At 35.4% G+C, this 14,947-nt stretch overlaps 1 protein-coding gene across 1 annotated transcript in view; it reads right to left on the minus strand.

Moving 5' to 3' along the window:
- COL11A1 (collagen type XI alpha 1 chain) overlaps positions 1 to 14,947 on the minus strand; it is a 167,430-nt gene that overhangs the window by 130,530 nt on the left and 21,953 nt on the right. Inside the window, exons 4-5 of the mRNA XM_026853967.1 lie at positions 13,136 to 13,349; positions 10,275 to 10,437 (exon numbers count right to left, since the gene is read on the minus strand). Of these exons, the coding sequence (XP_026709768.1) occupies positions 10,275 to 10,437; positions 13,136 to 13,349 (377 nt within the window). The remainder of the gene's footprint in view (positions 1 to 10,274; positions 10,438 to 13,135; positions 13,350 to 14,947) is intronic.

Here is a 14,947-nt window from a genome sequence, read left to right on the forward strand (position 1 = left end):
GATTTTAATATTGTGATTTAGTTATCATTCTAAGGTATTTGTTAGACAAGAATTTTTCACAGAACAGCTTCAGTCTTCAGAAACACATTCTTCAATTTTAACTGCCTGACTGTAAGACTGAAACAAAATATTGTAAAGTCCATTGCAAATAACTACACAAACTGAATCTGACCATACTTCACAATCTGGAGTCATAGATTAGGCACTTAAGGATCTACTTGCACAGGTCCCAAGAACTTTAAATGAAAATATGGATAAATGGAGTCATGGGTTATTAACAATTCTAATAGTTGGTGTCTAAAACAACACTGAGGCATCTAAACATATATGCATATGTGTATAATGTTATTTGTATATGAAAATTGCAGGAAAAAAGGAAGTCTCACAGGATAGAATGTTGAAAGCAAGAGAGAGAGAGAGCAAAGATGGGGAAGGAGACAGGAGATTTACAAATACACCTGAGCATTCTTGAAGTACTCTAAAAAGTGCAGAGACAAAAAGACAAAACATGCAAAAGGCAGCTGTCTGTACAGATTAGTTCTATTTCCTTCTCTATGAAAGTGTCATGACCACCTTTGTTGGGAAAGGCTGCTCAGGCAATTTCACAAAGTTGATAGATGATATAGTGTTATACAAGTGAAATGTTTGATGTCTTTGATGAGCCAATCTTCCACCATGATTTGATGTCAGAGATAAGTGGGATGACAGTAGAAGGCAGAGGCAGAGAACGGGTGGTGAGGTATCAGAGACATACAGCCACTTTTTCATCTTATTACTTGTAACATGCTTAACTTGCCCCCCAAAGTGCTAAAAGCCTATTTAGCCCTGAAGAAGAAAAAACTGCTGCCTTATAACAATTTTTTTATGCTGGATAACACTTAATACAATATATTTTAATCAGTGTTTATCAGATATTTAGCATTACTTGCATATTAGGGATGAGAAAGTTGACAGCTAGGTCTCTGCCGTAGTTTCCAAGAGATGAAGGGGAACATCCAGCAAGTTATTCAGACATACCTAACATTAAGCAGCCAAGTACTGCTTGTAAGTAAAATGGATTAATTTGGGGTCTTAATATTTAGTTTGGATCATAAATACTTTATTGAAATAGACACTAAATTATTGTCAAGGCCAACACATAACTCACAAACTCAGTGCAAAGTTGGTTAATTCATAACAACATGAAATAAAAATAGTTAAAGCCCATGAACATTTTAATTCCTCTCTATTTTGGGAATGTGCTCATAATTAAAATCAGAGGCTTTTGAATTAGCCTCATGGTTATATGAGAAAAGCTGCCTGAGAAACATAAAACATCTCGCCCACCAGTTATGCCTAGCATGAAAATATGGTACAGAAGGATTACTTATGTAGCGTTGTCCTAAAAGATACTCTACTAAACAAGCTACTCTGCAGAATTCTCCAAGACTATTAAAAGGAGTTAATTAGATCTGAGGAAACATTCGCTTCTTTGTGGCATACCACAGCAAATGTGGAGAACATGCTCAAATCAGTTGAAAGCCTGTTGGAACAGCTGCACATTCACTCAGTTTAACTGTTCCTCAAGTAACAGCCCAGCTAAGAATGAGAAGTGTGTGGTGGATTCAGTCATTGAAAATTCCTCTGTGAATCTCACAGACATTTCACAGTGACATTCTAAAATAAGAAAGTTTATGTGCATGTACACTTTCAGGATTTGTTGAAAAACACAACTCAAAGTAGTAATGTGCAAGTTGGTTATCTGCACTGAAAATGTAGACTTGATATGAAAATAATTTGCAACAATGAAAAAACAGAGCACTGACTAACAGAAAAAGGTAACAGAGACCCAATTTGCAGAAAAGCAGTAGACTACCAAATTGTCTTTCCAATTTTACTGACTTTCTCTTGATGTAATTATTGCTTTATTTAGCTTTATGGTAGCAATTGCTGTTTTTGATTTCACCTTTTTAGAGCATTTTTTAGATTCCACAGCAGAAATCAGAAAAAGAAAAATCCCCAGTTAAATGTGGGGTCAGATTTTCACAATGGTATAAGTCATTGAGAGACTGAGAAGAAATTAATTATTTAATCATTATAAGCAATAAATGTTAATGTCTGCTTATTATCTTAATTGTCACTTAATAAAAAATCTTAGGAGATTATCTCTCTTCTTAAAACATTCTCTTAGCCTTTTAAATATGTAATCTTATTAATGCATTCTAAATGTGATGTATTACAGAAGTACAACCATATAGTCATCCATTTTTAGTCTATTTATCAGCTAAAAGTTTCAATAATTGATAAAAGACATCTCTGTTATCACCTGCCAGCATTGTTAAAAAGACAAAAGTATGAATTCTTACAAGGCTGTAAGAGCACTATATGAAGGAATCAGTGCTGAAATTACTGTTTTTACCAGTATTTAAAATTTTATGGTCTAGTTCCCTAGCTCTAGGAGGACCACAAGCACTTCAGTTGTAGACAGATTTTTGGGATATGTGTTTCACAAGAATCTTAATAAAACAGTAACCCTGCCAGGTGAAAGTGACCTCTGTCCAGAGAATAGTATGTAAGTATTACTCTTCAGGACCCTCTCCACAGAAACAAACATAACAAATTATTCAAAACATTTTAAAAGAAAATATTTCTAAGAACAAATGATCTTGGTAGTTGCACAACTAGGATGCTACATAACAGTGTGACTGAACCAGTGCTGAGAACTCAAGTTGTAGTTTCTTACTGATTAATAATGAGATTTTCTACATTTATTTCATTAGGAGAAATCTTACTGCTCATTTTCCAGCTTCTCATAAAAAAAAAAAAAAAGAAAAAAAAAAGAAAAATAATGCAGCAATTACTAAAATGTCTATTTCATACATTAGAGGTTCAGAAAGACTTTCCACAACTAGAGTGGGAGGGTTAATATTAGCAAAATAACATCCTTCTGATTCATATTCTGGGTAAAATAAGTACCTCTTATGTGCTTATGAGGATAAATAGATCACCCCTAAAGGGTGATAAAAGCGTAACAAAACCAGTGCTAGGCACTGTATCAACCCAGGAGAACATCAGTATCTTTCATTTTCATGTGATAGCTAAAGCCTCAGAATTACAAGTGGACTCTTCGGTAAATCAGCAGAAACCCTAACCTGTGTATATGTGCTGACTTTCTCTAACTGGTTATGTGACAGTACAACTATAGATTCCAAAGAACAAAAGTCTAGACAGCCTGGATATTATTACTATAGAATTCATAAAAACCTGCTGCAGAATTCATTTAATCTCCCTGCAAAGATTTGAGGTATTGAAGAATTCCAGGGGCCTTTAATATAATATTCCATAACCCAGGCTCATTGCATAATATAGCTAGAGAAAGATATTTAGAGCTTGCCAGACTGAAGCGCTGTAAAAGCAATAAATTGTGAAAGCAGAATTCTGTACAGGTCAAAGTTTCCAGAGAAATCAATGTCTTCTTGATCCTATAAGCATGAAATTCCATGCTTATAGGAGTATATATTCAGCTCGGTTAAGAAACAGGTTGATATACCAATTATAATTTTAAACTTCAGAAACATAGCTGTTCACAGATCAAAGTCTGTTGTAACTCTTGACTGAGAGATTAGATTTTATTACAATGCCTGTATATACAGAATGTGTACATAACACACACACACACACACACACGTGACCAAGGACATCCTATTTTCTTGATGAGAGCTGCAAATCTGTTACATTGTCATTTATCTTTGAAACCTCATTTCTAGCTGTTGTTTAAAACTTAAACATATTATAGGGAAGATTAACTGAAATGATAATAAATCCTATCTGTAAAATTTACTGGAGCTGATGTAACAGGCAGCATTTTTTGAGCCCAGGTTGTTAACTTTAAATGTAATTACAGACAATGTAATTAAATGACCATTCCTTTGTTTCTTGGGACTATTCACTGAACGTAACTTGAACTCCAAAGAATTATCAGGCCTTTGCTTTCTTTTTTTCACCTCTTCCTGCTTTCAAAAATAAGGAGAGGAAACACAGAAAACAATTATTTACTTTTGTTCATCGTGCATAAATTTGGAAATACTGTAAAAAAAAAAAAAAAAAAAAAGACATCAAATCACCATTCTTTCAGATTAAAAAAAAAAAAAAAAGAAGGCAGAATGAAACAAGCCAAACAGAAAGCTTCTGTTAAAAATGCTGCATTTTTATTAGGTGCCTCTCAAATGGAAAAATTGTTTGCTCTGCTTTCATTTTTTGTGTTGTTGCTTTTTCCTCCCAATGCTGGAAGTTGGCCACTTCTCTGGTGTTGATAGCTAAAAAGTTGCTTCTAAATATTTTTGCCTGGAATCTATTGCATTTTTTGGTTTCTTTCCCTTTTATGTTAAACATTACTCTTTAGTCTGACTGACACTAAACATTGAGCGGGTCACTAGCAATTACTAAAGGTGACATATAATGGGAATATTTTGGCTTTGTCTATATTAGCTAGTAGTGCAGCTCAGCAGGACAGTATGAAACGAGGATATGATGACACATCATTCACACTGCATGCCTTTGGGGGAATTTTACTTAGGCTATCCTCCCTATTCTGCTTTAGCCATACAGAAGTTTTGGTCAGTCAGTAAAAGCTCTTGCCATTCTGCTAATGCTACCTCCTTCAGGGAGTAGGCACACAGATGAATGGTCTTTCTGCACTTGCACACTTGGACTTTCCATGCTTACAGATACAGGAAGGATGGTTACTCATCTGTTAAATATCACTCTACCTTCAGCTGCTCACTCAGGCTATTTAAAGGAATCTTATGTTGTACATGAGTGTATGAATGCTTTTTTTTTCATGAAAACAGGTTAATGCATAGCATCAAAATCTAAACCCTTTATTAACAAGGATTACTGCAAGGATTTAAACTCATAAACTATGTGCAGTTAAAGTTTTCATCGGCTTTAAAGAAGAGTCTTATATACATCAGGTTTTGTCTTGTTATACTCGTTTACAGTACAGTGCCTAAAAATCATTGTACTGGTCCGATATGTGGGGAGTTTTGAAGGAAATAAGTCTCTATAGGGAAATATCTGCATAAAGACTCTGTTATTAACTTATTATAAAATACTTGTTATAAAAAACTGTTGTATTGTTCACACCAACAGTACTAAATGAGGAGTGACAAATCCTTAAAGCTGGCAAAGAATAAAAAGATCCCTGCTATTTATCAAACATTTAAGCTACAAACATATTTCAATGGATACAATTCAAAATTTTTTCACTAGGTGCCATGCACCAGCATCTGACTAATTTATTCTTTTTTTAAAAAAAATATTATTGCACTATATACCTGAAAACACAGAAAACATTAATTTCAAATGACACATGTAAAACTTTGAGGTGTACTGTGTTAGTCTTTCATAAATAAGCATTTTCAAATTACTCCTACCCATATCAATAGATCCACTTCAGTGAGCAAGTGCTTAGCAGTGTAAATAAAGGTCTCATAATTTGGCAGTTAGTAATAATAGTTTCTAGACAGCATAATTTTATTATTTTAAGACACATTCACATCTTATAAATTGCTTCTCAATATAAGTATAATTTATACTTCATGCTTATTGGTATTCAATATCTTGTTGGTGACATCATATGGATTTCCATATTAACTGAGCACTATGTCATAAAATCTCAGATTAGCACTGACATTCAGGAATGAGCAGCAGGCAACTCTAAATTAGACTTTCCTCATATAAAACAAACAGACCCCCCCCAAGATTTGGAAAATACTTAAGATATATTTTTCCTTGCTTTTAAAGTTAAACCAGAAGATCTTTCTCAGAGGACTACTAAAAAAATGCCTCTTAGCTATAGCACCAGTAGGTAAATTTATCAAGAAATATTATGCTTGTTGAATACACAAAAATAGCAAATTAGGTAGTCATTTATCATGCTCTTAGGAGATTAATCAGACCTTTCCTTCTTTCAATGATGATCTACTTGATCTCTGGACACCCAGTATGTTTACTTCCTCAGGAATTATTGATCATCAGCATAGGAAAGTTACATGAAAGTAGTCGTGTCAAACTGATTAAAATGTATGCATTTAAAATCTCCCAGTGTAGTATAACATATTGTTGTGTGAGCAATAATTAGATTGCCAGAATCAGAACAAAGGTGGGAGAGCTGCCTAGAAAAGAGAAGTTAATATTAGGAACAGAAAAAAGAAAGGGAAATAGCCAAGAATTTAATTTAATTGAATTTTGTGTATTATAAATGTAAAATAACACAGAAGCTAAGAATAATATTTGATCCACTGTTATGTAACACTTCTAAAATGTGTGAAACATTCCTCACAGGAGCAATATTTGTTCTGAGGATACTAAATAAATGATCCATGCAAATATGTTAGAGCAATATGACTGAAGTACTTATTTTTCCAAAGATACTATCAAGTTGTTGGAAGGTCAGGATAATGTCACATAGTCACATCTATTTCAGACTCATGAGCGTATGCAAGAATTCACAAAAGTTTAGATGTACTCTCTGAGGGAACAGGAACATATGACGTATTTAATTTTTACAGTGCTGATTCTGACAGTGCTGAACTCTGCTTTCAATGGGAGTGAATTAATGATGCAACTGCTTTTTGTGCAGTTGTGTTTTGCTGTATGAGTGGGTTCAGGACCAGAAGAAACCTTGGCATCTTCAAATAGTCAGTCACTGAAGCCTAGAATTTCATTGTATTTATCTACAGTTTCATTATTTCCACATCTTGAATTTCCATTCAGTTCGAGGAGACTGGAGTGTTCCACCATTCCTGATATCAAATCATTGACTTATTGTAACTAAAACCATCTTTATTACCCAAAATAAAACAGCCTTTCTGATGCATGGATACAATATTAATCCTTCTGACACTGTGCTGTGAATTCCAACAGGTCACTGTACACTTAGGTGTTTCTTTTTATGTGCTTCCTAGATGTAAGCCAATAAAGGCATCAGATGTCATATGGAAAGTGTGTCTTACACAGTTTTAAGTCTTAAACACTTGAATCTAATGTCATGGCTCAAGAAATTAATTTCTGGGATTTCCTGAACATAGAATGATATGCATTGTATTACATGTTTCTTCAGTGCCTGTTGTAGTCTCAATATACAGCAAGGTTCACAACACAGAAATACTACCAAGGAGAGCCATGGAACATCACTCTGGGCTACCATGAATGAGATAAAGAGAACATTTAAGACACAACCAGGAGACTCTTAAACAGGAGACAGATTTCAGGGAACAGCCCCAAACTTTAGAAACTGTAGCAGCAGTAGCTAAGGGATGGATAAAGTCTTCCCAATGAAACCAAAAGAATGTTGTTTAGAGAGTAGAAAAACATGAGAGTAGAAAAACATGAGACAACTTTAAAAAATCTAGATTATGTTTTGCTTGGCCAGATTTTGAAGGACACATATCATTAAAACTGTATATGAAACAGTACTTTGTTTAAACTTTGAGGGACATTCTAATTGCCTGTTTTCAACACATACACATCTAACTAAAGATGTGAATAACTGAACATAGGTATAAATGTACCCATGGTGGCTGTACAGTAAAAGAGAAAGCAGAATAATATAACTGAATATAGGCATAACTGAATAACGGAACATAGGTATATGAATATGAAATATTCACATACATAACTGAACATAGGCAGAAATGTACCCATGGTGGCTGTACAGTAAAAGAGAAAGCAGAAACCTATTCCAAGAGAAAAGACTGTAAGCTTCTAATTTAAGTAAGAGACTTCAGACTAAATATAAACTCCCAGCAATTGCAAGAACAGTCTTGCAAAAATGTAAGTGATTTCTCTGAATAAAGCATAGGGGTGCAATCACTTAAGTAAGGAAACCTAATCACGGAAGGAATGAAGAAATGTACAGTCATGTTACATATGGTAGAAATGTTGCTGTTCTCAGTGCTGAATGTTAAGATTCAGCCTGTAAACTGACTTTACAGACATCTGCCTCACTTCTTTCACTTCTTTCATGAGTAAAGTCATCTTTCTTCTTATTTGGTCTCATCTGGAACTGAAGCACTGACTTGCCATGTCAGTGTGAGGAAGATATCAGTGAAAAAACTGACATTCCTTTTTCATCCTTCAACACATGACAAAAACCCTCAGAGAAATACATTTTTATTTAAGTCATTCTAGTACATTTAGTTAAAGTTATATCCTCATGCCCATGTTGATTTCATGTAAGTTAAAGTTCAATAAAAATGTAGGGTCATTTTTGGGGTTTCTTCAGTTAATCTGCTAATTCTAATTTTTAAGTACCAATCGCAATTTGTTACATATGTCTTCATCCAACCTTACTGACTTTTCCAACAGCTGCTAACCAAAAAATAACTGCATTCAAACACATCCCTTTCCATCTCTTTGTCCCCTATAGGGCTTCAAAGAGCAGAGCGAACTGTATACACATCTGCAACAGGTACGGATAGAGGAAACTATTACTGAGGAAGAACTGCTAGAGCAGGAATTATTCTGCCTTAAAACAGTTACTCTTTGTCATGAGTAAAAGTTTCATCTTTCTTTCTGAGTGGTTAATAACTTTGGTGACACAGGAATGTAATAGAAGAAAATTTTCTGAAATGTCATTTTATTTACCCTTTAGATAACCTATGGTCCTTCTGTATTCCCACAGGAATGGTCTTATTCTCTCTTTAACAAATTTTTTTTTGAGGAGTTAATATTTAATACTGTTTAAAATATAGAGGACAGATGTAATATCTTAATAGTAAACAACTTCAGAGACAAAAAGCCTCTACCATGCTTCTCTTCTATTAAAAGTGTTACTTAATGCAAATGATTAAAACAAATATCTCCCTTTATGCACATACCATCAACCACTGCACTTATTTTCAAACAACTACTAACAATCATTTCAGCACCTCTGAAACTTCAGACCGGCCTTTTTATTTAGAAATTCTACTGAATAAAACAAACTAAACACCAATGTTTACTTATTGTGCACTTCCCTCCTTGATGAATTTTAAAATGGTTACAAACTTTGCAAGAACAAGCCAGGGCCTATTGCCTTAGTTTCTATTAGAATCTAAAACCACTTGTAAAACACTAACAAAATATCAGTTTATCTACTTTTTCTTTTTTTTTGTGGAGTTCTTTTTACTTATGTATATTAACATTGCACATATTTTGGCAATTTATTGCCTAATCCATATATTGTGGGACTTGTTTTATGACCTAAGAAAGAAATACAAATGAAAATTTAAAGTCATTATCCCCTGTGAAGGCCTGAACTCCTTGTCCCACCTCATATAAGGCATCTGTAGAAATCATCTCCAAATGGAAAACAATGTCCCTCAGATGTGCAAATTGTATTGGGGCCACAGGTAAATTAGGCTGTCAATACAAACACATCATACTGGTTGACCCATTAAATCATCCCTGAAATTTCTCCATTCACAAGCTCACGTTTCATCATGTCCATGGAAATGAAAGATAACATTGGACATTATGGAGCAGAGTGTATGAAGTGAACTACTGATCTGTATTTTCTTATTTTTCAGTTTTCATTTGACAGTTTTGACTGTTGTATAACAATATTATAAAAGATTTAGAGAAGCTTCATTATTAGCCTGTAAAAATAATCGTTGACATAAGGATTCTACCTAGAAAGGCCTCATGATTGGCAGTCACATTCTTCCTTAGAGGTATTTTACCCTTCCTATATGTACTTCTTGGCCAGTAAGTGATGGAAACATATATGTCCTTATTGCCAAAGTATGTCCCAGTTACTGGAAAGAGTAATAAGTGGGATAAACAATATAATGGATTCATATTACACAGAAAACTTTCCAGGTCCTTGTCCCCTCTCTCAAATATGTTAGCATGCACAAATATCTGTAATTGTTTAAGAAAGACAGAAATAAAATGATTCTGTATAAAACTTCTCAACTTTCCCAGATTAATTCTCAAAAATATCTCAAGTATCTCAATATTAGGCAGAAAGACAAAAAAAGCAAGCCCTTTCCAGATACAACATAAGCTAAAGGACAGAAAAATGTGTCATATCTTCCAACAATAGAGGCACTTCCTTGTTCTCTTTTATATCAGCCTATCCTAAGAGGTTCTATAAATCAAAGTTTCTACATTATACCAGCTATTGCCCTAAAAAAAATATTCTGATTTGCATTAAGCACTTCACCCAACAGAAAATCACTGAATTTCATTTGTTCACTATCACCCAACACAAAATCACTCAATTCCATTTGTTCAGTATTGATTTTTACCTCAAAAACTTCTTCATCCAGAATCCTGGTTCCAAAGACAGTGATGCCATTGGTGTCCACAACTGTTTTGTCACTTCTTTCAAGTGGTTTTGTAGTTTTTTTGTTACAGTCAACAATCATTGTAACACTTTTTTTCTCCACGCTAATAGCTACTCGATGCCACCTATTAAAAAAATCCAAACATAAATCTACTGTAGTTTATGTTTTTAAAACTAGGTCATTGTGTTCTTATCTAGACAATTTATTGCAGATTGTGCACCAATCAAGTCACAGATAAAATTTTAAATGTCTCCATTTACTTCTTTCTTTCATACATATACAAATGTACACAATGTTTTGTCTATCTACTATGTAACTTCTGTCCCTTAGAACAGAGGACTCTCATCCATAGGTCATTATGAATATCCTATATAAGATAAAATTCAAGCTGGCCTCTGAAGCTTTACCCAGAGAACATTAGTAAACTCGAATTAGAAGTGCATGCACTGTTTACATTTTATTAGATTGAATGATCTGACCGCAGGTTTTATTTTTATGAATGTGTTTGATTTTCCAAATTATTTAGGGAATTACCTGTGCAAATATATTTAATCCAGCATCTTATTCTTAGTTATTTACATTTTCCTATTTGTTCTCTGTGATCAGCCACCAAAATTTTACCATATTGTTTTGCTTATTTGAATGTATCGTATAGCTATAGATATTTTTCAAAGATGTACAACAGTTCCAACACAGATGCTTTTCAAGCAACTTACAAATGCTTGCCAATATTCCTGCAACAATAGCTTTGCCTGCATAAATATTCCCCAAAGAGTGAATGAAGCAATTCAGAATACTGACAAATTGTTCTATTTTAAAAACATTTGAAAATAAAGTTTTGTACAATTTGCCCAAATATACTATGTTCCTTATGAGAGTTTAGTATCATGGCAGACCACTTTAGTTTAATTAACCTCTCTGCTATGACAACTTGAATATCTGAGAGAAAGGCCACTCTGTAATCTAACCCAGAGCAATACATCAAAGAATCTTTGATAGACCAGGGCAAAAAGTGTCGAAGTATGTCATATTAGTAACTGGTAAGAGGAAGGAGGGAATCAAATTATTTTAGTTGGCATTTGTGGCACTAAGATTGTCTAAATCAGAGAGACAGCTTAGATCGTTGCTACAAAGAGCTTCTGTATATCAAAAGGAACACCTCAAAGCTAATGGAATCTGACTGTTAAACAGTATCACTGAGCAAGAACTCTAATTCCATGTTTTCTCTGGAACGTGGTTAAACATTATCATTATAAAAGCAAACTGTGCATGCATCCTCAGACACATTACACTGTTTACACTTTTAAAATATATCTCATTTTGAGATGATGATTGTTGTCCCAGATCCTTCATAAAATAGCTGAGTCAAAAGAAAATTGTCGGTCTGTCTTTTGAAAGCATGTAGAAGCTGAAAGCATGAAATCATAGCTCACTGTGGACATCATTGTCTCCAGTTGATTTAGAAGTTGTATGGTCTCACTGCAGGAAACCGTACCAAACCAAGCTCACTTTGATTTCTTCATTTTTATCAGTTTCTCAATATTTTGGATGAAATACTGAAATCCACGTCAAAACTTTTGTTATTTAGAGGATGTTAATGGAAAAAGAAAAAGATTGCTGCTTAGTTTTATCACTTCTGCTAGGGAAATCCATCAGGTTTAGGTTTCATGGTATAATTCCTTTATCTGGTACAATACAAGGGCTACCAGTCAATTACTTTTTTTCTTTTTTATCCTTTATTTCTTTATAAACATATTTTATTATAGTTGATTTTTTGCCCTTCCTTCTCTACTGATTTGTTTTCTTTTTCTTTAATAGGATTTCACTTTGTGTATCTCTGAAGACTGTGGCTGCTCTTCCTGGACTGCAGCACAATTAAAAAAAAAAAAAAAAAAGCCTATGAGAGAATGAATGTCCATTAACAAGCACTAGAAAGACATTCCCAGAGAATGATTGCTTGTCTACAAAGGGAAGTTAGGTATAAAAAATTAATAACTGCACTAGTAATGCAATAGATGTTTGAGAATAATTGCCTTTACTGAGGCTGCAGTATAAGTCCTTGCAGCAATTCAGATTAATTGTCATAGAATCATAGAATGGTTTGGGTTGGAAGGGACCTTAAAAACCATCTAGTCCCAAGCCCCCTGCCATGGGCAGGGACACCTTCCACTAGACCAGATTGCTCAAAACCCCGTCCAACCTGGCCTTGAACACTGCCAGGGAGGGGGCAGCCACAGCTTCTCTGGGTAATCTGTGCCATTGTCTCAACCTCACAGTAAATAATTTCTTCCTTAGATCTAATCTAAATCTACCCTCTTTCAGTTTCAGTCTTGTCCATCTTATTCTTCCTTGATTTCCTTATATATAGACACCCCAAACCGTCTTATTTATCTGCTATTTTGGTTCAGGACAAGAGAAATGTTATGCTACCTTGTCAACTCGTCTTCAGTCTGCCTATCTTCAAATGGAAAAGACAGCCCTTCTAATGAAACTATTCCTTGAGTCTTTTTGAAAACAGTTTCTTTCTATATTGCACAGAAAGAATCTTCATACATTTAGTTTTTGTGGGTTTAACTTCTATGACTATTTGTTCACTCCTGATTTATAGAAATGGCAAATAAGAAGGGTGGTTTGGCTTTATTTGTGGCTGTATACACCATTTGAAGCTGGAAGAGCTGCAAAGGTTCTCTGTTTGACAGAAGTCAAACTAGCTGGAAATTTTTACTGATTTATTTAAATATTTCAGATAACTGTTTGAAAAGACTGTATCACCTATACAGGGGTTTGTGGTATTATTTGTCATCTTCAAATTTTACACTTACTTGCCATCAGCAATGTTGACTGTTCTGAAAAGAGGATAGTCTTCAGGGGCAGGTTTTCCATTTTGGTCTTCAAACAGGAAGACAGGGGATCTCCCAACTTCAACACCTATTTGCTGAATTCCTTGCTCATTGTAGACAGACAGAAGGAAGGACTGGATACCTTTTTTAGGTTTTACTGTCATTAATATTGAAAAATCTTCTGGAAAATCTCCACCTATAAGCAAAGTGATATATACAGTTACAAATTCAGAAAAGATGAAACCATTCAGACTCATCTACCTGAACTTGTGCAAAGTTTTTGACACTGTTCTGCATGAAATCCCTGTCTCTAAATTGGAGACACATGGATCTGATGGATGCACCACTCAGTGAATTGGCTGGATGGCTGCACTCAAAGAATTGCAGTCAACAGCTCGATGTCCAAGTGGAGAGTAGTGGTGAGTGGTGTTCCTCAGGTGTCAGTGTTGGGACCAGTACTTTTTAACATTTTGTCAGCGACATGGACAGTGGGATCGAGTGCACCCTCAGCAAGTTTGCCAACAACACCAAGCTGTGTGGTGCGGTCAACCCGCTGGAGGGAAGGGACGTGCCATCCAGAGGGACCTGGACAGGCTGGAGAGGTGGGCCTGGGCAAAACTCATGAAGTTCAGCAAGGCCAAGTGCACATGGGTTGGGGAAATCCCAAGCACAAATACAGGCTGGGCAAAGAGTGGATTGAGAGCAGCCCTGCAGAGAAGGACTTGGGAGAAGTAGTGGATGGAAAACTGACAGCCAGGAATGTGCACTCACGGCCTAGAAATCCAAATGTATCCTGGGCTGCATCAAGAGAAGTGTGGCCAGCAGGTCGAGGGAGGGGATTCTCCCCCTCTGCTCCACTCTCGTGAGGCCCCAGCTGGAGTCCTGTGTCCAGCTCTGGGGCCCCCAACATAAGAAGGACACAGAGCTGCTCAAGCGGGTTTGGAGGAGGCCACAAAAATGATCAGGTGGCTGGAGCACCTCCCCTGTGAGGACAGGCTGAGAGAGTTGGGGTTGTTCAGCCTGGAGAAGAGAAGGCTCCGGGGAGACCTTATAGCGGCCTTCCAGTGCTTAAAGGGGGCTACAGGAAAGGTGGGGAGGGACTCTTTATCAGGGGGTGTAGGGATAGGATGAGGAGTAACAATTTTAAACTGAAAGAGGGGAGATTTAAATTAGATCTAAGGAAGAAATTCTTTCTTGTGAGGGTGGTGAGACACTGGCACAGGTTGCCCAGAGAAGCTGTGGCTGCCCCCTCCCTGGCAGTGTTCAAGGACGGGGCTGTGAGCAGCCTGGGCTGGTGGAAGGTGTCCTTGCCGATGGCAGGGGCCTTGGGACTAGATGGTTTTTAACGTCCCTTGCAACCCAAACTATTCTATGATTTTATGATTCTTTAAAGATTTCTATTTTTCTGTAAGCATAGAAAATTCCACATACAAACTGTTGTGGCTTTTTAATTCTCCAAAATGAATAAATAAAAAATTACATGAAGAAAAATTTTTATCTCTTTTTTTCTTTCTGGTCTCACTTAAATTCTTTAAAGATATACCTTAATGGTTCTTTAAAATCATGACCTCTAAATCTACTGTAAATTTATGTAATGATACAATATATGCAAGAACCATGATAATTTCACATTCCATATTTTTCTATTCATTCGTTTAGCAGTATTCTAATTTAAAACTATGCACTACAATTTCATTCAATAAAATAAGTATCCATGTTATAGCAAATATGTTCCCAGGCACTTCATCTCCCTTGATAACCACTTGTTTTACTTTATCACAATTTATATTTGAG

Source organism: Athene cunicularia (genome assembly GCF_003259725.1).
Source record: "Athene cunicularia isolate RWA chromosome 8 unlocalized genomic scaffold, athCun1 chr8_part1, whole genome shotgun sequence".
NCBI classification, from domain to species: domain Eukaryota; kingdom Metazoa; phylum Chordata; class Aves; order Strigiformes; family Strigidae; genus Athene; species Athene cunicularia.